Below are 24203 nucleotides of genomic sequence, written 5' to 3' on the forward strand. Positions count from 1 at the left end.
CAATCATATTTATAGAAGCAAAACCATTAAAATCCACTGGAGGAATATATTTTTATACACCAGTTTCCAAGTTTGGGAATTATGGGCTGCTATGAATAATGAGTATGTGGGATTATGTTGCACTCACAATCCTTTAGTTATTTTTTTTCTCAAACAACCAACATGACTATTAATTCCTTCAAGCTAGATTTCTTTGATTATTTTCGGTTTCTCCTAGTTATCATTTCCTCGTCATCAAAACCTACTTATTTGTAACAGTTACTTGCATTATTCTTTGATTATTACAATCATATCAAGCAAGTAACTGCATTTTGATATTAATGTAATTGCAATTTGATCAATATTGACACATATATCCTTTGATTTTATGTAGAAAAGTTTTGGACGCATTGCTGGGAGATAGGCTACATTCTTTTGAGCATAAGCACATTATTAGAGCATGTGCTTTTTCTGATAAAGATAATCTTCTTGTCTTTGGCACTTTAGAATTATGTAGCAGCAATTGTGTTGTTAGGGAATCGAATTATAATGGACAAAGTTGGAGTATGAAGCGTGAGTCAAACATAATTCCAGGTACAAGGTTCTTTAAGTGTTTGTTTGGGATTTTTTTTAGGGAAAAGCTTTGTAAGGTTATAAGGTTATGTCTATATCTTGAAATATGTATTATATTTCTAAAAAGTTAAAAAAAAAACAATATGATTTTGTATGTTAATGTACTACATTGTTTCTTAAAATTTATAAAAATATCACAAGCATTTCAAGATATACACGCAACTCTCCAAAAAATTTTCTTCCAAAAAAACAACTCCCAAATGGACCCTAAAGAAAAACAGTAATTGTTTCCAGAAATAACTCTTCCAACAATCGAGGTCTAAATTGTAGGATCTTTATACTATGATAGTAGATAGAAATAAATTGGTTTCTTATGACCCATTTGAATGATTACTTTCATGATTATTTTAGTGATGATACCAACTTCATATCCACAATTAGAAGACTTTCTAGGTGGTGCAATGGAAACTCGTCATCATGAGTATGAGGACATGAAAGAGAAACAATTGCTTTATTAAGCTTGGACAAAATCTATTACAACCATAATGTAGAACATGAAACAAATAGAAAACATTCATCTCTTGACATTTCACCATACTATTAAGGTTTTACTTGTCATGGAATGTATCAAGCACCATTCTTGACTCCTAATGGACTTTCATTATATTTCTTTGCCCTATCGATGGCTTTTTGTAATTACCAAGACAATGGCGCCCCTTAGGGCGTCTTTTATATTAATGACATTTACTGTTAATTCCTTTATAGCCATTTCTATATGATTTTTGTATGGACCTTGATTGAGGGTATTTGTTAATATCATACCCTTACAAGGCAGAGCTTATGCCTATCGTTTCCCTTGCAAGGAGAATAGTAAGGATTACTTTCAATAATTTATTGCTTCTAAGGACTTCAAGGGTTCCTCTTGGATACTCATTATTTTGATCACCTCCGAGGGCGGTAAGGATCCAACTTATAGTTCAAACATTTTGATCTCCTCATAAGGCAACAAGGATCTCACTTAAGGATCCAACATTTTGATCGCCTCTAGGACGACAAGGATCCCACTTTAGGGATCTATCATTTTGATTGCCTATTTATCGCCTCATAGGGTGACAAGGATCCCACTTAAGGATCCAACATTTCAATCGCCTCTAAAGGCGACAAGGATCCTACTTAAGATCCAACTTTTTAAACCCCTCATAGGGCAGCGAGGATCCCACATAGGGATCAAGCATTTTGGTCGCCTCCCAAGGGCGACAAGGACCCCTCTTAGGGATTCAGCATTTTGATCGCCTCTAAGGGCAATCCTCTCTAGAAACTTTATGTTTCATGCAAAAAGGAGAATAGACGACAAGTGCATATTCTACAAAATAATAAAATGAGGGGCCTCATTAAAAACCCTTGACCCCTTACTAGGTACATAGGTAAAAAAATGCACACACAAAATACTTAAACGAAAGCAAAGAAAACAAACAAATGACAATGGAGAAAATAACACCAATGGGTGTCTTTTCTGGGTAGTCAGTCTTTGACTTCCTCGCTAGCTTAAGGGGGACCTCCTCGCCTTTACAAGCCTTTCATGGTGGCTTTATTCGTGAGCCCACTTTCATGGTGTTCGCGCATAAAGGACAAACCCTTTTGAGCTTGAGGCTCCATACGTAGCATTTCCTAGCAATGTCATGCTCTCCAATATAACTTTATCTCTCCCTCTAGATATCAGGTACTTCATACACAAATACAAAGTCGACAAAGCGACGTCTAGCTGATTAAAAGTTAGACGCCTTATAATCATATTGTAAGAAGAAGAGACATCAATAACAAAGTATTTAACCTTAATTTTTTGGATTGATCCTGCTCTCCAAAGATGGTCTTTACAGTGTATCACTTGCATCAATTCTTCAGAATATCCAACTAGTGAGCCCTTAAATGGCTTTAAGTCCTCTAGGTTTAGGTGGAGTCTTTCAAACGTGTCCCAATATAGAATATCCGCAGAACTTCCTTGGCCTGTGAGAATTTGTTTGATCTCTCATTCATCACATCTAACCGTAATAACCATGGGGCCGTTATTGTGAGGATGGTTGTCAGTTGTGTCCTTCCCAGAGAAGGCAATTATGGCTTTTAACGTCTCAGGCTCACCTTCATCTTCAACACTGAGAGGTTTTCTATATTTAGGATTTTTTTGGCGAGTGTACTTACTACGAGCAGAGCTAGTCTCCCGCCTCTAGCAAATCCCCCTACAATAGTCGAGTGTGTGATGCACTATAACACTCCAATTTTATTAATTGTTTTATTTTGAACTATTGGTGATTTATGATAATTTTCAGTATTTTATTTAATTATAATTGTATGTAATTTATTTAGTTATTATGGTTTAACTAAATAAATAAGTGTTAGAGGGAGTGTGGTTAGCATTGTTGAGTGTATGGAGAAAACTAGATTAAATCTAGAATATTAGTATTTTAATATTTAAATATTAGTAATTCACTTGATTTATTTAATTATAATGAGAAAATAGAGACCAAAAGAGAAATTATGAGAAGTGGAAGGGAGTGAGGAGTAAGAGGGATAAGAGTTGGATCAGAATTTTGATTATAGAAAGATTATCCTAATGATAAAAGTTAAGAGTCTAACCTAAGTTTAAGAACTTTTTGAATCGGTATGTAGAAAATTGAAAGGAAAAAAAAGAGAAAGAGGCAAGGGAGAATAGGGAGAAGGCTAGGAGTTGTGGAAGAAGGATCAATAAAACCTGAATTTTACAAAAAGTGCTATTAGGAATTAAGGTAAGGGGGAGATTGCTTCTTTAATGGGCGTTTAAGCATGAGGGATAGAATGAGGAGTCTTTGACCTCCAATAGGATTAGGTGTTATAATGCTTGATTCTAAATTTTTTGTAATAATTATTGTTGTATGATGAATTTAATATGAACTTTGTTGCTATTATATGTTCATTATTTTCTGTTTTGAGATGTCAAATGTTTTCCACCATGTTTGAGGGTTTGGAAGGTTTGGGGTAAACATGAATTGATGAGATTAAATGATTTTGCTGATGTCAATATGTGAATTATTGTGAAATTTTTCTGTTTTAATCATTGAATACGTGTAGTATGTCGAATTCTGAGATCGGGGTTTTTTACGGAATCAAAATCGGAGGTCCAGAAGGCCTCCAACAGTGAAAATTACGCTTTTTTCCGTTTATGTACAGTGGTAACCGGTTAACGCATTGGTGTAACCGGTTACATCTGAACTGATAAGTTTTTTTGAAATTTTCATGACTGTAACCGATTGCGTGCTTTGGTGTAATCAGTTACAACTGTTGTGTACTGATTTTTTGGCCCCAACGGTTTTCATCATAACTGGTTTTTCATGACTCGGATTGAGATGCGGTTCAAAGTGTTGGAAAGATAACGTGAAATACTATCAAATGGTAATGTTTTCAGAGGTTGAATGTGGGGAAATTACCTGAATAATTGACGGAAATTACATGTGTAATTGTCTGACGATTTACGTCATAACTTTTGATATGATTGTCCAAATGACGTGTCGTTTGAAGCGTTAGAAAGCTAACGCTCAGAGTTGCATCATTGTAGTGCTTGGTGAAATAGTTGAGAGGTAGTCATGTGCCTACTATGGGGATGTTTGTGCTGACATGTATGATCGGTTAGCGAATCGTTATGTTTATATGGTGATATATCATCGTGTTGGTGAAGTAACATGATCAAATGCATATGAAGTTACAATTGTTGAGTTACTACTATTTGTTGTTATTTGTTGTTGTTTTAACGTTATTTAATTGTTGCTTGGTGATGAATAATTATGGCGACTGTTAAAGATGTTGCATATTTAATTATACATATACTATGTTTATGTTGATTATGTTGCTGGTGGCATATACGGTTAGAAGATGGGTCAATGTGTATGTGTTGTTATTGCATGATGGGAGTCCATACATTCATGTTATCGAAACTTCGATTATTTTTGGCGAGCCTTGGTCTTATGGTATGGATCGAGTGTGAGTAGTTGGTTACAGTGGGAATCAGTGAAGTGTTACTTATGGTGATGGTAACGATTTTGGTGTGCTTTGGTTCCAAAAAGGAATCTGATCCTATGGTGGGGATCGGGGAGAGAAATTAACCTGAGTATTCATATTTGGTACCACATGCATGTCAACTCGGTGTTGAGTATATTGCATAAGTGTTACATTTGTATTGATTGTTGTTGATATTTTGTTGGATGAGAATACTTAGTATGTTGGTGTTGATTCGGTAATGTGTAGGTTGTTATGTGATAATCTACTCCTGTTTGTTTTCACTGTTAATTATTGAAGTGTATTCTCACCCTTTATGTTTGAATGTTTCCTTTACATGGGCATCGTACATATACTCAGGAGTAGTATTGTTGAACTAAGTGGAAGATAGATATTCGAGTTACTTCTTTATTTTGTTGCTCTAATCATGTAACACAAGGTTGAGTTAAACACTTGTTTTATTCCTTATGTTTGATTATGTTGAAGTCATAAGACTGATTTTGTTGTTGAGCATTCTTAAGATGTTGACTTGATTAATTATAAATCTCTTATTTTGTTATTAGAATTGAAGTTTGAGACTAAATGTCATTACTGACTTCATCTTCCATAATTATTGATGATAATTTTGTTGCGGTGATACTTTAAAATGGAAGTGAGCATGTGATACTTTAAAATGGAAGTGAGCATGTGATGACAGGTTATGAATGTCTTATTATATGAATATGTGATACCGATCAGATGAGGTCGATGTTGTGTAAGCATCCCAGGTACAATTCAGATAAGTTGGATGTCGTGTAAACATCCTTATTACGAATGTGTGTACTGAAATTTACTGTTTAGACCCGTGTTACTGAGCAGGTCGTGTGTTTTATGAATGTGTGACACCTTACGTGGTTATCTTTTATATTTAAATTATGTGATAAATTATGTGCGAGGTTTAGGGTGTTACACATACAATTATGATTCCCTCGCCATGGGATGCCTCCTTCGCCTTGGCGGGCCTGAGACTCCTTGCGTCGTCTCGCAAGTGAGAACTAAATTGGTCTTTCCCACAAGATTAATCGTCCATCACATACTTCTTGAGGTATCCCTCTTGGATCAACCTCTCGATCTCTTTCTTGAGTTGGTAACAATATTTGATGTGATGCATATTGACTTTGTGGAACTTACACCATCTACCTGGTTCATGATCCATTACATTTGCCTTCAGATCTTGAGGCACGAGGATGTTGTGCACGTGAAGAACCTCATGCTAGATCTGTTCACGACTAGAGTTCAGAGGTATGAAGCTCTTTATCGCCTTACCTTCTCTCTTGAATGCAATTTTGTCCTTGATGGAAGAGGTGTAATAATTCTTCTTTTGGTGGTGTAAACCTTTGGTGTTGGGGACATGCTCATTAATGTCTCATTCATTCTTCTCATTATTGCTCTCCTCGCCTTTTATGTAACATTTTACCCTTGTGACCACCTCTACTAATGAAACTGTTGGTTTTTGGGCGAGAGACTCGTTGAAGTGTCCCGCCTTCGGACCATTCTGGAACGCCTCCATGAACATTTCTTAGTTTGATGGAACAATTATAATGGTAGCTTCATTGAACTACGTAAGATAATCCATCAGCAACTCTAATAGACCATATTATATGTTGAACAAGATGGTGGTTGACATCTTTCTGTGATAGTTGGCAGCGAAATGATACACAAGTTTCCTTACTAGCTCGTGATAGATGGTTCTTAAATCTCAAGGTAGACCTATGTACCATCGTAAGGTGCATATTTGAATGTTCCAGAAAACAGTTGGCACTTCATGGAGTCAGGTGCTCTAATGATGGCCATTTGGGTGTTGATAGAGGCAACATGCTCATAAGAATCATTTTGCCCATCAAAATTGGCCAGAGAGAGAGGTATGAATCCTTTAGGGACAGGCGCTTCCCATATTTCTCCCAAAAGTGGTTAGGGATCCAACACTTACATCTCCTCTAGGGGTTGGATTATTGATGTTGATGTATGATAATGTGGACATTATCCTCTGATGTCTGGTTCTGATGGCGTAGTTCGCCCATAGCAGCTTGCATTTCTGCCAAGGTGTTGGCATCACTATTACCACTGGTATCCTCCAGCGTATGGGATGGAACTCTCCTGTTAACCATATATGATGATGGCTAGGTATAAGAGTGGGGGTAATAATGAGTAAGGTGATTGTGATGAAGTAGGTGTCACCCATGGTGGGTGCAACTGTACTTGTAAAAAATTGCATATGTGTGTGGTGTTCCTACAAGGGTAACAAATACTTAGAGGACTTAGTAGGTTTATAAAATTTTAGGGTGGTTAAGGCTTTCCCACAGAGACAATAAGCCTTTTATGGTGGTTTTAGAGGACCAACTTATGTGAGGTAAGAAGTTATGTATACAAGCATGTTGCTTTAGGTATTGTTGTAGGTTATGATATATCCTTGTCCCGTTATGGGGGATGTATTTATGGAGGCCTTTAAGTCCTAAAAATTAGGAAACCTTAGGAGGTTGTAACTATTCCCCCTTTAATGAGGAAGGTTATTGACTATCTATTCTTTAGGAAGTCGTGGTATGACTCAGTACGCATGCCTTATGGAGAGATTCTAGCATAATGCACGTGTCTTATTATTAGGAGGACGAGTCCCCGCACTTCAAAGGTGGTGCATGACGTCACTTCGCGGAGAGGGAACCCTCATATCACCCCTGTTTGGGGACTTTCAAAAATATAACACTACAGGCTTTTTGATGACCAAAAGGTCCCCTGTCGGTCAATAACTTGCAATCAACATCAGGAATCAATCGAAAGAAGTCTGAAGAGGACTAGCCAAAACTGACAAGATATTACATTCCTCGTAACCATTAGCAATTGAGTTTTGTATATTTTTTGAGGTTAGAAATATGGTTGGAGAGTAAACAATCACCATATCAGTAGCCTCCATTAAGGGACTTTCCTCGTCAATGATAACTAGATTTCCTCGATTTGACTTGGCTTGAGTGGTCTTCACCATGGCTTAAGCATGATACTTCTTTAAAGCATTTAGTTTATCATAGAATGCCATATTATTTTCAAAAATAAAACAAGTAAAAATTTGTAAAAAAATAGCAAGTTGGCCATGAAAGGGAGAAACCATAAGATCTTCGAACACACCCATCAAACTCATAATGACACCAGTCCACAACATAAAAAAGGGATCATGTGTCAACATACTATATCCTAATCTTATGATATTTAGATTTACGGTTGTAATAGGAGATCTTATTAAAGCCGCCAATAAAATGTTGTATGACATCAATAGTCTCATTATTTTCTCAAGAAATATCTTATGATTTGAAAGAAAGACTTATTTTCATACGACAAAAAACATCCTGACTCCAACACCTTGGAAGTCCAAGTTCATGGGTTGCATCCAGGACCTCCACTTCACAACTGCATATATTTGAGCAGGTCTTATGGTTAACATGCTCAACCAGCACATAACAAAACTTACATTTTCTCCAAGGATTTAGTGAAGACCTCAAACGTTTTCGAGGATTGTTAAAGTGGACTAAACCATAAGGAGAAGCCAAACTTTCTCAAGAAACCAAAAAAAAAGAGGAAAAAAACCTTAATCGATGCCTCTCATCCTAAATATCAACATACATATAAGAAAGCTTGAATGAAGGCCCATCAATTGAGGTGTAACTATGAATGTGGTATTGCCAAATAACAAAGGACTTCTCGCTCCAAGGTAATAAATGGCATAAAAATTTCCATCTATCAAAAGTATATGTCAACATTAGGAAGAAATGATGGGAGAAATCTTGACATATTTTATTTGTGAAAGTCAGGATACTAATTTTATAAGCATTAGAGAACCTCTTACTTCATTAACAACTTCAAAAATATCTGATTCCTTCGAATCATAATACACTAAAGGAGTGCCTAAATAAATATCATTTATCCAAGGATGTGAGTTAAATTTGTCTTCATCTGTAATAGGCTCAAAGGGTATCACATATCATGGACCATTGTACCTAAGCACATAATAATAATAATAATAATAATAATAATAATAATAATAATAATAATAATAATAATAATAATAATAATAATAATAATAATAAGATGCAAAGAAAGCAACATTTCATGCTCACCATTCTCCCCTAAGAGAGATAGAAGATGACTAACCTAAAAATACCCCCATATTGCTATTACAAAACCCCCATTGATCAGTCATCATTTTTGTTGTATTTATCATCATTTGAACATTAAAGGTATGTGATTTATCTGCATTTTCATACAGTTTGAGTAATTTAGTGGATAATTTTTTTGTTTCCATGATTGTCAATGTTTTAAATTATTCCTAATATTTTTTATCTTTTGGGGAATATTTTCATGTGTTTTACAAGTTGGGAGAAAAAGATAAAAGAGGTCAGATCAAAGTCTGAGCCAAAACACAAAAGTTGAATCATAAGAAGCAAAAGTCAAAGCACATATGCCCATACGTGTGTGACATGGTCAATACGCATATGCAAATGCTCAACAGGCCAGATACGTTGCCTCTTACGTGTATTAGACCAAGTGGAAACATCCACTGCTAATACACGTATGAAGGACCCTATACGTGTATCATTATGTAATAGAACAAGAATAAGGACCCTTACGTGTATTAGAAGAAACAAAGAAAAACAATCAATATGTTGCCAATGCGCTAAATACATGTATAAGGTGCAGGAAATGAAGTCATGCACGTATGAAGGGCCCAATACGCGTATGGGAGCCCGAAGTGAAAAAAGCCTAGTTTCAAATTATTAAATGTGAGGAAGTGATATTTTGAGGGGAACTCTTGATTTTTAACTATAAGTAATGAATTAGGAGTTGAAGAACACATTAGAAGCATGGTGGAACATCATCTTCAAGGGATTGTTGAAGACTCTTCATCTTTAATCTTTATGTAGTGTTTGATAATTTTATAATATTGATTATTATTACTATGAGTAGTTAAATCCTCTAATGTTAAGGATGAGTCCATGTTCTTTAATTTGTTGGTTTTTATGAATTGAGCCTTATAGTGATTTATATTTTATCTTTATCTGATTTACTTTTGTATGATTTTAATGCTTTCTCTCTTGGTCAAATTGAGAATTGATTTATGGTTATCTGTTAGGAAGGACTTTTAACAATAATGCTTGATCGTAGTATTCTATATTAGATATCACCTAGGGCTAGAGATACCGTATAGAAACTGATATATTCTTGATAATTAAATGCTTAATTTTATCTATAACTCACTATGGACATATGAGTTATTTGAATGTTTAAAAGGTTTATTCACTAAGGACTTAGGAATAAACACCATTGAGAATCGGTAATCAGTAGGGATAAAGGAAGTTGTTACAAGGTCAATTTGGATTGTTAACGAATTCAGGTTCAAACCCTCATACCTAGCATGCTTTAGTTATATTATTTTCTACTTTATTACATTGTTATGATTTAATCTATTTACTCTTTTGAAGAAAAAAAACCACTTAAAAGCCTCAATTACTTTTGTTTAACTAAATTAAAACTTGAACATTATATCATCATGCGGTCTTTGAGATCGATACTTTGGGATTTACCATTATTACTATATTGACATATTATTAGACTTGCTAATTTATCGATCAAGTTTTTGGCGCCATTTTTGGGGACTGTCAAAGATTATAGAGTTCATCGTTTTATTTAGCTACAATTTTCTTTCTCTGCAACTAAAATTTTATTTCAGTTTTTACTTTTATTGTTGTTATCACTAACTTTTTTCTGACATTTGTATTTGAGGAAAACCCTCATAAAGTTTTCCTTTTAACACAAAAATCAAGAGAACCTTACACGCTCAACTCAGGAAAGCTCGGTTGCAGAAACTAGAAGAACAAGAGGAAATCAACTATAACCATTCAAATATAGAGTCAGAAGGAGAAGAGGAAGTCATGGATAAAAATTCACCTGGAAAATTATTAGGTGATTACGGAAGAACAAATGCACATGGGGTCGATTGACAATAATAAACCAACTGGTGAATGTTCCCGATTTTCAGCTGCATCCTACCACCATATGCCAAATCGAGAAGAGACCTACCACAAGAAAAATCAATGAAGACACCAACAAACATATGCAAAGGTTTTTTACTATGAGTACTCTAGAGATAGAAAGGCATACTAAAGAAAGAAAAAAACTAAGAATGTTGCTTTTCACTTTAGTAGAGGATGCAAAATAATGGTTTTATTCACTTCCAGCAAATAACATCACTACTTGGGAAGAGATAGAAACAACTTTTATAAATTAATATTTTCCTGCTTCAGTTTTCCTCATAAAAAGATATGAAATTCTAAAGTTCAAACAAAGAGAGGGTGAATCACTAGGTAGTGCATATAACATATTCAAAAGGCTCATTATTGCTTGTCCTACACACAAGTTAGATAAAACTGGACAAATGAAAATGTTTGTTAACAATCTCATATAAACAACTGATTGATACAATTGTTGATGGCTTATCAAATTTTACAATAGCCATTGGTATCAAGAAGATTATTGATGTCATCGTTGTAAATGAACATTTGGAGTTGTATGGTAGATGCACAACTGTAACACCTCAAAATTTGCCCTCCTCTCTTGGGACTAGCTTAACATATTGCATATCATTTTTAAGTCATTAGGCATTGCATATTGCATATCATGTGGTTACATTGTGCAAGTCATCCTCACAAGTCTTGATCAGAAGATAGGAGGTCATGTGCAAGCTAGGGTTTCATTGGACTGGTCATTAATCATCTGAGGATGTGGAGGTCCAAATTAGGGTTTTGTGATTCTCAAGGAGATTGGTCCTTATCTTGTTTGAAATGATTCATCATCATCATCATGGTTTGTCATCATCAAGTGTTTGATCAAGATTCCTTGAGATTAGGGTTTTGACCACTGGTCAACCCTAATCGGTTGTATTGGGCCAATCAGGGCATGGCTGGGAGATGGGGTCTATGATGGAGATGGGGATCATTTCATGTGATTATATGGAGCTTATTGAGGCTAGGGGTTCATCCTTGAGCCATTTCATCAGAGGATTGGGGCTCAGATTGATCAGTGCATTGCCAGATTCATCTATCAGTTGAAAAAGTCAACTGTGGTCAACTGTGCTTGATTTTATGGATTTGGAGGTGGGAGAGAGTTGGATACACTTCATTCATGTTGGAACAAGTGTTATTTGACATGGCAAAGCTCAAGAATGAAGAAAATAAAGTCAGAACAAAAATTGCCAAAAATAGAAAGTGACTTGTAATGGAAGTTTCCAAAAATGGAAAGGTTTTGACCACAAAATTACATGTCCAAGGAAGCTTCAAATGAAAATTTGTTCAACATGAAAGTTGTAGAGCTTGCTCTCACCTTTCCAAAAAGTCCAAGAACTTGAAAATCTCATGTATGGTTGGCAAGTTATGGTCCATTCAATTTCAAAAATGACCCATAATCAGAGGGGCATAACTTCCACATGGAGTGTCCAAATTAAGTGATCTTTTTATGTGCAAACTCCATTTGACATGTACTTTCATGGTGCATAATTGGAATTCATCAAAAATGGTCAATGCAAAAGCTCAAATTTCAAGTGTATAGTTAAAGATCCAAGGGCAAAATGGTCCAAGTTGAGAAATAATGGGAATTTTGGCATGGGAGTTTTTGCAACACCTCACATATGCCAATTGGAGATGGTTTGAACTGTCATAAGCTTGAAAAGTTCAATATTTGGTTAAATCATTTTTAAACTTCACTTGAAAATGCAAGATGTGGCATAACATAGTGAAAATGAGTTACACAAAGCCAATTGCCATGAGACAAGTTGCAACACACCACAAATGGAATTTGGAGAGTGTGTGAGCTGTCATACAACTGTCATGGGCCCCAGGGTGAAAAGACATTTTTGCCCTTGCTTTGTAAATTTCACATTATGCTAATTACATCATTTTGGTTAATTTGTGATTAAGAGATGGATTAAGTGGAAGTATATAACATTAATCATAACTAACTTTGGATCACAATCACAATTCTCAAGGTGTAACCACTTTTCCCTCCATTTTTCTCCAAATTCATCAAGAACCTTCATCAACCAAATTCATCAAAACTCCACGAATTCTTCATCATTTGGCTTGGTTTTTGTTGTTTCATCTTCCATAGATCATAATCTCCATCTGTTTTGGTGAATTGAAGCGAGAACCATCAAGATTCGCAACTGTTCACACCATGCTCAACAATGGAGTTTGAAGATTTCTCACATCTAGATCGTGCTTGAGCTGAAATACAAGTTCCAATCAACTTCCTGAGCTTCGTGCTTCATCTGTTTTGCCAGCCACGCCTTGTAACATCGAGATTCCTCACTGTCTTCGAATTAAGGTGCCAAATCGAACCTCATGATTCCTTTAATTGTTGTATGCGTTTTGTAGTGTGTTCAACATAGATGATCATGATGCCTTTAGTTTTTGGAATGGTTGATTGTAGAGAGAGATATTCCGATTTGAAGAGTTGATGTTAAAACCTAATTTGGTCGATCCATGAGATGTAGTTAGAATTAGGATAAATCATGTACATATTCGTGATCCTCTTGTTTAGACCTTTCCATTGGTTATACGCATGATGATTTTTGTTGAGATTCATTGTTCTTGATGTTCTTGCCATTTCTGGAAAAATGATGAAGATTTCTGGAAATTTTGAGCGTTTGATCTTCATGTTTGCAATGCCCGTTTGAATTCGTGTTTACCGCCTGTGTGGACCAATAGAAACATTTCGTTCCTAAGCTCAAAACGGCGTCGTTTTGAGGAAGTCCAAGTTATTTTCAAAAATGCCACTGGCGCCATTTATTTATTTAATTATTCTATTTCATTTTTTCTTGTTTTCCATTTAATTACATAAACTTCAAAAATTGATAACTCCTTCATTTTTGATCCAATTTGAGTGAAACTTTTTGTGCCATACTCATGAAATTGTGTAGAATTTAATGGACATTTTTTTTGGAATTTTTTGCATGGATGGAGAAATAAAATGGCTAGGGTTTGTAGAATGTGACACAATTGTATACATGTTTCCATTTTCATTGTGAAATGCTCATACATTAAAAGAAATTCCTGAAATTTTTTGTGCTCATTCTGGACATGTTGATGGTGATTTCCATGTAAAGTTTGTGATTTTTGGATACGTGATGATTGAGATATGATTTTTTGAATCTAGGTGTGACAATTTGTGTCACACCTAGCTAGGTCAAGTTTCTGAATTTATTTGCATGACCTATGATTGTTAGATTAGATTGAAATTTTGCATGAATGATCATTGGTATGTCAAGATAACATGTGAATTGTTCTGGATTTTTCTATGGCATTTTCCAATTAATTGATAATTTTCTTCACTGTATGCTCATTTTGCAACATTGTGTGACACATGTTTGTATATTGTTTGTGAAATTCTCATATGGTTTTGGATAAATGTGAAATTTGGTGTGCTGATTGTAGACACATTGTAGGACATCATGCTTTTGGTCCCATTCGTTTCTTATATGTTGTCACTGTTTTGTGAATTTTTGAAGTGAATGCATGTGTTGGTGCTATGAATTGGCTTGAATAATTGTGTCTGGATTTCTTGATTTTTATTGACCTAGTTCCTTTTGTCCAATTGAGCTGAAAATTGACATGCTACTTGTTGATTGTGTCCTGTTTAGATGTGAACTATATGAGGATTTTTGGAATTGTTTTGGTATGCTTTTGAGTGAGATAGTTCTGTTTGGTTAATTGAAGTTGCAAATTGCATGTTTGATGCCAAATTGTGCATGAAATGATATTGGTGAATGGTATGAGCATGGGACCAATTGCATTTGCTTTTGATTTGTTTTAATTTGATTTTGGTTGAACATTCCTTGCTGTTTAGAAATTTTTCTCCCTTTTGGACCCTAGGCTTGGCCTAGTGGTCTAGTTTCTCACATTTGGTTTGACTTTTCAGGTTAAAAGTGCAAAAGGCTTAAGAAGGAAATTGAAAAGTGAAAATTGAGTTTGTTTGATGTTGTCTACTAACATGTCTTTGTTTTGTAGGTTGTGATGCTTGAGCTTGAGCTTATAGCTTGCATTTGTGTGCATTAACTTGTGTTGTCTGTATAGATTAACATTTGTTGTTTATTGTTTGTCTGTCTGAGTACTGATGATACTTGATTGATTTCAGGTACATTTAGTCGCTTACAGTTCTTTAAGAACTTGCTTGCTACTGCTTGATTTTTAAACCACTTGAGGTAGGACTTCTATTCTTCATGTAGTCTGGAAGACCTGGCCTGTTACTTGGCCAGGCAACTGTCTGAAGTCCTCCTTAAGAGGCGTTGTTTGTGGTTGTTTACATTTGTGCCAAGCAGGTAAAGACCTCTATGAGGCAATTGGTGGATCAAAGGGATATGCAATCTATCCCCCACTATTCTGTGAGTCGTCCCTCTGCTCACACGGCTGTGTGTTGATGCATTGGGACACAAACCCAAGATCTTGTGCTGTTGCACAACCGAGTCAGAGTCTTTGAGCGTAGAAGGGTCCCTCCATTCTGTAACCCACGCTCCTTTGTCTGAAGCTCTCCCTGGTCAGGGATAAGAGCTGTGAAGTCTAATCTTCACTCACCTTTCATCTGCTTCACCTTAGCCCCTCAATGGCAAGGTTAAGAGCGAGCAATACCCATGTACAGATGACTTGCTGAGGCAGTCAAACCCATTGTTTGAGCCCACTTGACTGGTTATAGTGTGTGCTTTGTGAATATTTGTTTGCTCTGTTTGCTTGTATGCTTGTATGCTTGCTTTCTTCCTGGATAGGATTAGCTTGCAGTTGTGCAAGTAGGTAGAAACCTCAACGTAGGGCAATGATGCATGACAACACTAGGCTCGAGTACAGCTCCCTGGTAGTGTGTTTTCCCTTGGTTTCTGGCTAGATTTTCTCCCCCTTTGGGGGGAACTACATCGCCCCGATCCTTGTTCCAGACGAGGTATGTAGGCAGGAGACCGTGCGAGGTCTCTCCGGGCACCTTTTTTTCTTTTTGTGTGTGTTTGCTTGTTATCTTCTTGATTGTGTGTTTGGTTCGGATGCTGACGTAAGTCCAGTGATTGGCGGTCGGGCTCCACGTTTGCCGTTTTGTGCGTGTTTTGGTTCGGATGCTGATGTAAGTCCAGTGATTGGCATTCAGGCTCCATGTTTGTCTGTGTTTGTGTTTGCTTGTTTGGCGTGCGTGAGCCGAACTACGGCAGCTCTGATTCTCGTTCCAGACGAGATACGTAGGCATAGGATGCGACGTCCTATCGAGCTCTCTTCCTCTTAACCCCACCTGTGTTGTCTTCGGTGTGTGTGTGTATGATGTTTTAGCAACCTTTTCTTTCTTAGAACGTGGATCCCGTCGAGTACGACGGACGTGAGGGGTGCTAATACCTTCCCCTTGCGTAACCGACTCCCTTACCCTTTCTCTTTGGTCGCGAGACCCTGCTTTTTCCAGGTTTCTCTGAGCGTTTCCTTTCCCTATTTTGGGATAAATAACGCGCAGTGGCGGCTCTGTGTTGTTTTTGTTTTAGCCCGCCGGTTGTTTTTTCGCGGATGCGACAGCTGGCGACTCTGCTGGGGACCTTCACAAGATGTCGACCTGTGCTGGTCCATCTTCCCTAAGCGAGTCCTTCCTAGCGTTCTAGGATAGTTTAGGTTGCTTGTTTTGTTTTATTTATTGCATTTATTATTCTAACAGTGTATATATTTGCATAAATGTCTGCATGCATCATACTATCATGTTGCCGTCCTCTGTGCAGGTGGTTCCTCTGTTTGGGGGTGGGTGTTCTGAGTGGGGCTAAAACCCAGGCCCGAGTATACACCTAGGACTAGTGTGGTCTCATGTTGCCTCCTTCATGTTAGGTCAATATGTGCCTGGCAGCATGATGTACCACAAGCCGGACGAGGTTCATTTGATAGTGCTTGCCTCTGTGGGTATTCCACTTTGGTTGAGTTACTTCATCTGAACTGTTGACTCTGGTGACCGATCATTTCCCGGATCTTTGGTTTAGACGATCTCAGGAGAGCTACAATGGCACACCCGAAAGGGCAAACCCATTGAGTATCTCTGCCCGATTGTCGAGACTATTATCCGCCTTAGGATGACCTGATTAGAATTTACCTGTGAGGGGAGGGTGATTCTTTCAGATGCATGTTCAGATGGTGACTTTGATGGTGACTTTTGGTTCCGTTGATCAGAGTCTTATTTATAAGTCGGATTTATGGCCGTTTATTTCCGAGACGTCGGAGTGCTGTCCGAGTTATTTATCAGTGGGGATCCGTTTATTTTAGGATTCCCCGGGCCGATTCAGATGGTTATGGGTATCTGATCTGAGATGGTTTGATGATGATGATGATGTATTTGTCTTCCGTTTATTTCGGAATCCTTGAGTCGGATTTGTGGTTACATGTTCCCTCAGATGGTTGTGATCGGTTCAGAGATCCGAGCTGTGATTCAGAGCAATAGATGATCAGATGACTTGGAAGATGGCACAATGCATTGCATTCATTCATCTGCATCATTCTCATTTTGCATTCATCTGCACCTGAACTACGTCTAGCCATGTGGGGAGTATTATGGATTGAGAATCTGGTTGAGAGACATCTGGATGTCAGAATGTTATTGATGAAATATTATCTGTCTCGATGAAACCAGAATCGAAGGACAGAATCTTCCTCATATGGACAGACGTTGCATTCATGCATATTAACCTGTTTGCTGTTTTGCAGGTATCGGTCTAACCAGTGCGCACAACTTTTCCGCCCAGATACCCTCCCAGACTCAGCAAATCCAAACTGATGGATCTTCCCAACGCCGACATCCTCGAACTGAAAGAGATGGTGAGGGATTTGTTCAGTGTTGTGCAAGAGCTTGCCTTGGGGCAGAAAGCCATGGCCGAGAGATTGGAAAGGATTGAGGGCTGGATGATCAAGGAGAAAGTTCAGGAAAAGGCTCCGTCATCCGAAGTAACAAATCCCTCTGGTAAAAGGTTAGTATTGGAATGATCATTGATACAAAGATGAGTTTAAATTTTGCATATCACTCCACAAATAATTCATATGGGATAGAAAAGTTTAGCTTCCCGATTGATTTTGTGATTGTGGACATGCTTGAAGATGAAGAGACACCTCTCATTCTTGGTCGACCATTCTTGCTTACAAGTCAATGCAATATCGATATGGTAAAAGGTGCACTCAATTTAAATGTTTATGAAGATGAAATAACTTTGAATGTGCTTGAAAACGGGAAGTAAGAATGAGAAAAAGGTAATCACTATCAAGTAGGCATGATCAAAACATATGTGGAAAGCAAAATCCCAAGACTACCACCAGAAAAAGTCTCAAGAATAACCTTTTAAATGGTGTCATATCACTAGCATTTTCGAGTAAAAAAACTCAAAGTTCTAGTCCAAAAACCAAGAGAACAAAGAAAAAGCAACATCGAAGTAAGGCTATGGAAATATGGAGTAACTTGTTGCACAAAGTGGATTCTTTCACTGAAAGAGATGATTTCTTCGTCTCGAAAAGTAAAAGCAACAAGGTCTGGAAGGTGAAGTATGTAACACCCTAATTCTCAACCTGACATTTAATAAAATAATTCAACATATAGCATATTACACATGTTTCACCAAAACATAATCTTCAACAAAATATAACGACTATTAATGCAACGGAATATAAATATAAAGTTTGACATGAAAGTCTCAACACCAAAGGATCGTGAACTATCTAAAAGCATCTCAAACGAGAACATAACATAACATAAAAACATTGTGCAATGCATATAAAATAGTAAATAAGGGGGTTTTCAGGTTTCAAATTCAAAAATAAAATAAAATGTTCTGATAAAAATGCGAAAGCGATCAAGTTATGTATAGAATCCCTTATTTCTCTATTGTTGATGTTCGATGCATTAAATGAATGATATCGTCACTATAATCCCACTGAGAATTTACAAAACCTCTATACTCAATCCCTTGGTATATAGCTCACTAATTTATACTCATAGTTTTCTATCCCTAATCCACCAACGTAAGTAAGATTAGGCAATGTAATAGAGCGTTAATTCCTAAGTCACTACTCAAAGTTTCACATTTCTAGTCCACAAGCGTAAGTGTTGAAAAGTATATTTTCGGCAAATATTTTAATATCGTATCCACAGAGATTAGTTGCTATTACCGCCGTTCTATAATCCAAATTGTTATAAGCTCAAAATGTAACCAAGTTGTTTTGTTTGATAAGTATCTTTTGAGTAAAATGTCACTAAAACAATAAAATAGTTTTAATCAAATGTAAAATGATTGGCAAGATTGAAGTTCACTATTCAAATTGCTTATGATTCCTTGTGACAACTATATAGACTTAAGATTATTGATGATGTTCAAGTATCCTCTCAATATCATTTATGTCTGAATGATATTATGATAATCACTATATTAATCTTTAGACGATTTCTCCACCTAACTATCAATATAGCAATCTTTAATGGTTGATACAAAAGAAGAGTAGTGGATAAATCTATTTCTACAACTCATTCACTACTTGAAAATATATTTTATGTCAAGACTTAAATAATCTCTTTCAACAACTACTCAAATCTAATATTCAACTTAGGGCAAAAATATCATTCAATACATCAATAACCTTTTATCATATATAAGAGTCAAATGAAATACATAAACAAATAGGAATAGCTACTACCTCCAATCTTGACAAAATGGGGTTTAACTCCTCATCATCATTTTGGACAGCAAAATGCAATGGTAGAATAAACTCTGTTTTTCTCTTACAAAATGCGTATCCATCAATGAATATTTTTCTATTTTCCATTCTGTTTTCTTAAAGAGTTGAACCTTTCCTAAAATGTTCATTTTCATCTAAAACTGAAAAGCACCCTAAAACAGATACAAAACTGTCACAATACAGTTGGCTTCAAAACAGAACACTTGGCCCAACAAATGGCTTGCTGGTTTCGCAAGGTTCGCGGCGCCATCCTTGGTCGCGGCGCGAACTGAAGCTGATTCAGCTTCCTTGCCTTGCAAGCTTCATGTAACAAGTCTCCCAAGTGGTAGTCTTCCAAATTATGCCTCCAAATTGCATTTAACACTTCTTCCAAATTATGCTTATGCACTCCAAAGCTCTCTTGTCCAAAAACTCTACAAAACTAACAAATACGTGAAATAACTACTCAAAACAAAATCAATTAAACTTAATTGCGTTTAAACAAAATTGTGAGAATAAAAGTGTGTAATTAAATCCAAAATTGGTAAAAGGGACCAATAAAATTATATAAAAAAGTAGTACTAATTGGTCCCTAACAACTCTCTCCAACTTATCATTTTGTTTGTCCCTAAACAAAAGTTCCCACCAACACAACCAAAGCAATGACACAAAAGATTGAAACAAGGATTAACCAAGGACATTCAAATGGTTCAAAAGTGTATGGCACTTTCTCAATCCACCTATCTCAATGCTAGACAAAACATGAATAAGAGCAATGGTTGGGTGCAAAAATCATACCAAGGAATTCAAAGCCATATATGTCAAAATTGAATCAAACTTACACACATATCATAATAATGATGAATAAACATGAAGGTCTACTTTCACTCATCCAAGCAATTAAATCAACAATAACTCAAATCATGCGGTCATCAAAACAAACACCAAATCATGTGAAAAATGAGAATCAAGAGGTCTTTCAAGGGTTGTAATGTGGCTTGGGTTACAAGAAAGGATATGGTTAAGAGAATTCAACAAAAATGCCTATCCTAAGGGAGCATTCCCATACATTCAACTCTACACAATTTCCATTTCTTTGATCCCCGTATTTTTTTTCTTTTCTTATTTTTTTACATCCACACAACCATGAGCCTTTTCTTTGTTTTTTCTTTCTTTTCTTTTTCTTTGCTCTATGGTTTCAAGGGTGATTTCTCTTTCTTGTTTCTTTTCATACTTTCACCCTTTCATAAAAACTCACTTTTCCAAGTTTCTAATCAACTCTTTTTACTTTACTCTCCCCAACTTTAGATTCCAAAACCAAATTTATTCAATAATGCTCCCTACTTAGACATAAGCAAAAGGCAAAATTTGCAAACAACTCGGTTGCGAGTTCAATTGACACGAAAGAAATTAGGATTCATTTATTCACAAAATTTTCAATTGATTTTACACTTATCAATCAAATGAATCCTAAAGCAAGCTCAAAGGGGGTTAACTAAGGATCACTCCTCACAAGGTTAGTTGATTCAAAACTTTTTGGTCAAGTGGTTTTTCTCATAACAAACAATGCCTCTATCATTTTCAATATTTTCACACAAAAATAGATTAATGCATGATTTAGCATGATAAGAATGAGTTGAAATAATGTTCAGTTTCCCGCATTTTAGTGTACAATGGAAAGCTTCCTCACAATTGGTTTAGTCCTATTTTGATTCAAAAATGACATGTATTTCAATGAATTTATGATATGGAATTTGCAACACACCATCAAACTACTCATGTTAAGTCTAGAAAGCGATAAAGTGTATCTTGAAATGCCGACACTAATTCTTATCATCACCACTCGAAGTGTCCTATGCTTTTTTCTTTGCGAACATTTCTTGGTTGCTTTAAGCTTGACTTAAGAATAAGAACAATTAAACACTACGCCAAATAAGGGAAAAGAGGACGCTTATTTTGGCCTATAACAGCGCTTTTAAGCGCCCTCTAAAGTGGCACTGGCATAGGTAAAGACAACGCTTTGTTTTCCTGGTGAAAGCGCTCTCTAAAGTGGCCCTTTAAGTGCCACATTATAGTGCGCTTTCAGAAAAAAGCGCCCTCTGGAGTGGTCCATAAAGGGCCACTGTCATACGGTGAACTGACTTGGGGTGTTTTGCTTTTTATCGCAATGTCGCGGATAGCAAGAGTCGCCACCGACTTTTCTTTTATCCAATAAGGAAAGGTGGAAAAGAACAGGAAAGACCTCAATAGATTTTGGGTTCGGGAGGTACATTATACAAAGGGAAGGTGTTAGCACCCTTTGTATCCATGGTTATCCATGGGCTCTTAATTACTGGATCACTTATATTTTTGTCTGAAAAGTGTCGGTGAATTGCTTAAAAAATGTTTGAAAGAGAGTTTAACTTTGTAATGATTCTCGTATGAATGTATACAAAGTATTTATCTCATTTGATTTTGAAAATGGTTTAGAAAAATATAACTCGGTAATGATTCTAGTATGAATGTATACCAAGTGGTGATTTTCTAGGATTTGTAAAGTGTAAAGTGTGAGGGGTGGAAAATGTTTTAGGTTATGATCCAGTAATTGAGAGTTATACCTTCCTGAGGTCGTTATGGGCATTTCCTATCCTTATGAGGGTAAAACTGTCCTTACTATTGAGAAGTAAGTAATCTTACCCTTTGGATGTTTAAGGGTCACCGTAGGGTCATCGATAGGTCATTGAAGGCAACAATTGTAAGGATACCTTAGCATTCGAAGGGACGATCATCATTTAACCGTAGGCTACACCGAAGGGTCATCGAGGGACAAAATCGTATTTTCGAAGGCAACATCCGAGGGACCATGATTTATTTTATGATGATTTAATCGAAGGGTCTTTGCTAAGTGTATCCCTACATTCGCGGGACATGACCGTTATACCGTAATACCGAAATCGTGGGGTAACCAAGAGAGGTCCAAGATCACTTATTTAAAGGCAAAGTTTTACAATTAATTAGGTAATTAGGACGAGCCTCCATATTAAAATCAATACATTAAAATTAATACATTAAAATTAATACATTAAAATTAACACATTAAAATTAATTAAGTAATTTAGGGTGAGTCTCCACAAGGGTATCCCACAAATAAAGTGGAAGACCTAACGACAATCTTTTCCTGGGACATGTGAACCTTGGCAAAATTCAGCAAACGGGTTAGAATACCAAATCGGGGTGTAATCGAAGATTACACCGCAAAAGAAAATACAGCAGCATGAATGTCAGGCAAAACAGTGCATAATTAACATAGAATAGATCAGATACGCATAGGACATAACAAACAAAATATTAGCGACTGTCCCGTTCGCCTCTGCCTCGCCTAGCGAGGGCCTAGCGAATACTCGCTACATGCTCGCTTAGCGATGTGCTAGCGAGCGGCTGCGGGTTTTGAATTTCAGAACAGTATGACTTCAACCTGCGGCATGGCTTATGGCATCCAACACATAATTATACGGTTCAACATTCACAATATTCAGGCACACTTAAATTCACATGCAAAACCTTAAATATGTTTATGAATTCAATTATAATATCACATGCAAGTTAAGAACATAAAGCGGTATCACATGCAAATTAAGAAAATAAAGCGATAATAGTAATGCAAACCTGTTTGCAATCGAATTGCAACCTTGAATTGGCGAGCCGGATTGAGTTGGGCGGTGGTAGCTTCGGAGCGGAGGAGCGGCCTTCAGGGTTTCTAAAGTAGCCTCCAGGGTTTTTGTGCCAGGGTTTTCGTCTGTCTCCCTCTGTTTTTTCTCCTCTCTTTCATTACTGAAGTGCTGGTATTTATAATGCCCTTTTTCATGACCTAATGGGCTCAGAACGAAGCCCGAAATTTTTTGTTGTCTGTCAGCCTCGCTAGGCGAGCTGGTAGCGAACGTTTGCTTCGCTGGGCGAGCGTGTAGCGAACGTAACGTTCGCTAGGCGAGCGTGTAGCGAACAGGCCAGTTTGGGCCATTTTCTGGATTGGGCCATTCGTGAGCTGGGCCTTTGTCCCTTTAAGATCAGTGCCATAAAATGAGTCGGAATGCCCCTGAAAAATGTCTTGAACTATTGATGGGCAAATTTTGGGGTATGACAGCTGCCCCTGTTCAATATTCTTGAACCGAGAGAGTCAGAATGGTATGTGCCGTTCGTGGTCTGGAGGTGAAAGATTATTGAACACTAGAATGCCCCAACAATTTGCACTTGTCAATTAGTCTTGACGGAGATGGGCTTAAAGATGCCATCCAGGAAATTTGATGATGAAAGCTTCAGATTGCGCCGTACATTAGGCCAATTTGAAGACATGGGCGCCACACTGGGTCGTACGTTAGACCGAATAATGAGTCATCCATTAGGCTGTTGACTTCGCTAGGGAGTCGGAGTGTGTCATATGCTGCTGGGGATAAAGGATCAGAATGGATCATGCGCTATATCGTATCTGAGTTGAAGAGAGGGTCGTACGTTAGGCTGTGTCTGATGATGAAAGGGGGTAGTCGTACACTAGACTACACTTCAGAAATGTACCTTACACTAGGTAGCATCTGAGGAGACGAAGGTCTAATTGGGTCGTACATTAGACCGTATCTGAGCAGAATGAGCCATCCATTAGGCTGAGTCTGATGATAAAAGGGGGTAGTCGTACACTAGACTACACTTCAGAAATGTACCGTACACTAGGTAGCATCTGAGGAGACGAAGGTCTAATTGGGTCGTATATTAGACCGTATCTGAGCAGAATGAGCCGTCCATTAGGCTGAATCTGATGATAAAAGGGGGTAGTCGTACACTAGACTATACTTCAGAAATGTACCGTACACTAGGTAGCATCTGAGG

At 37.0% G+C, this 24203-nt stretch overlaps 1 protein-coding gene across 1 annotated transcript in view; it reads right to left on the minus strand.

Annotated features, from left to right (window-relative positions):
- Nucleotides 1-954: 954 nt before the first annotated feature.
- The window catches only part of LOC127091238 (uncharacterized), a 56288-nt gene continuing 33039 nt past the window's right edge, over nucleotides 955-24203 (minus strand). Inside the window, exon 3 of the mRNA XM_051029822.1 lies at nucleotides 955-1083. Coding sequence (XP_050885779.1) covers nucleotides 955-1083 — 129 coding nt within the window. The remainder of the gene's footprint in view (nucleotides 1084-24203) is intronic.

The sequence above is a fragment of the Lathyrus oleraceus genome, chromosome 1 (genome assembly GCF_024323335.1).
Source record: "Lathyrus oleraceus cultivar Zhongwan6 chromosome 1, CAAS_Psat_ZW6_1.0, whole genome shotgun sequence".
Lineage (NCBI taxonomy): Eukaryota > Viridiplantae > Streptophyta > Magnoliopsida > Fabales > Fabaceae > Lathyrus > Lathyrus oleraceus.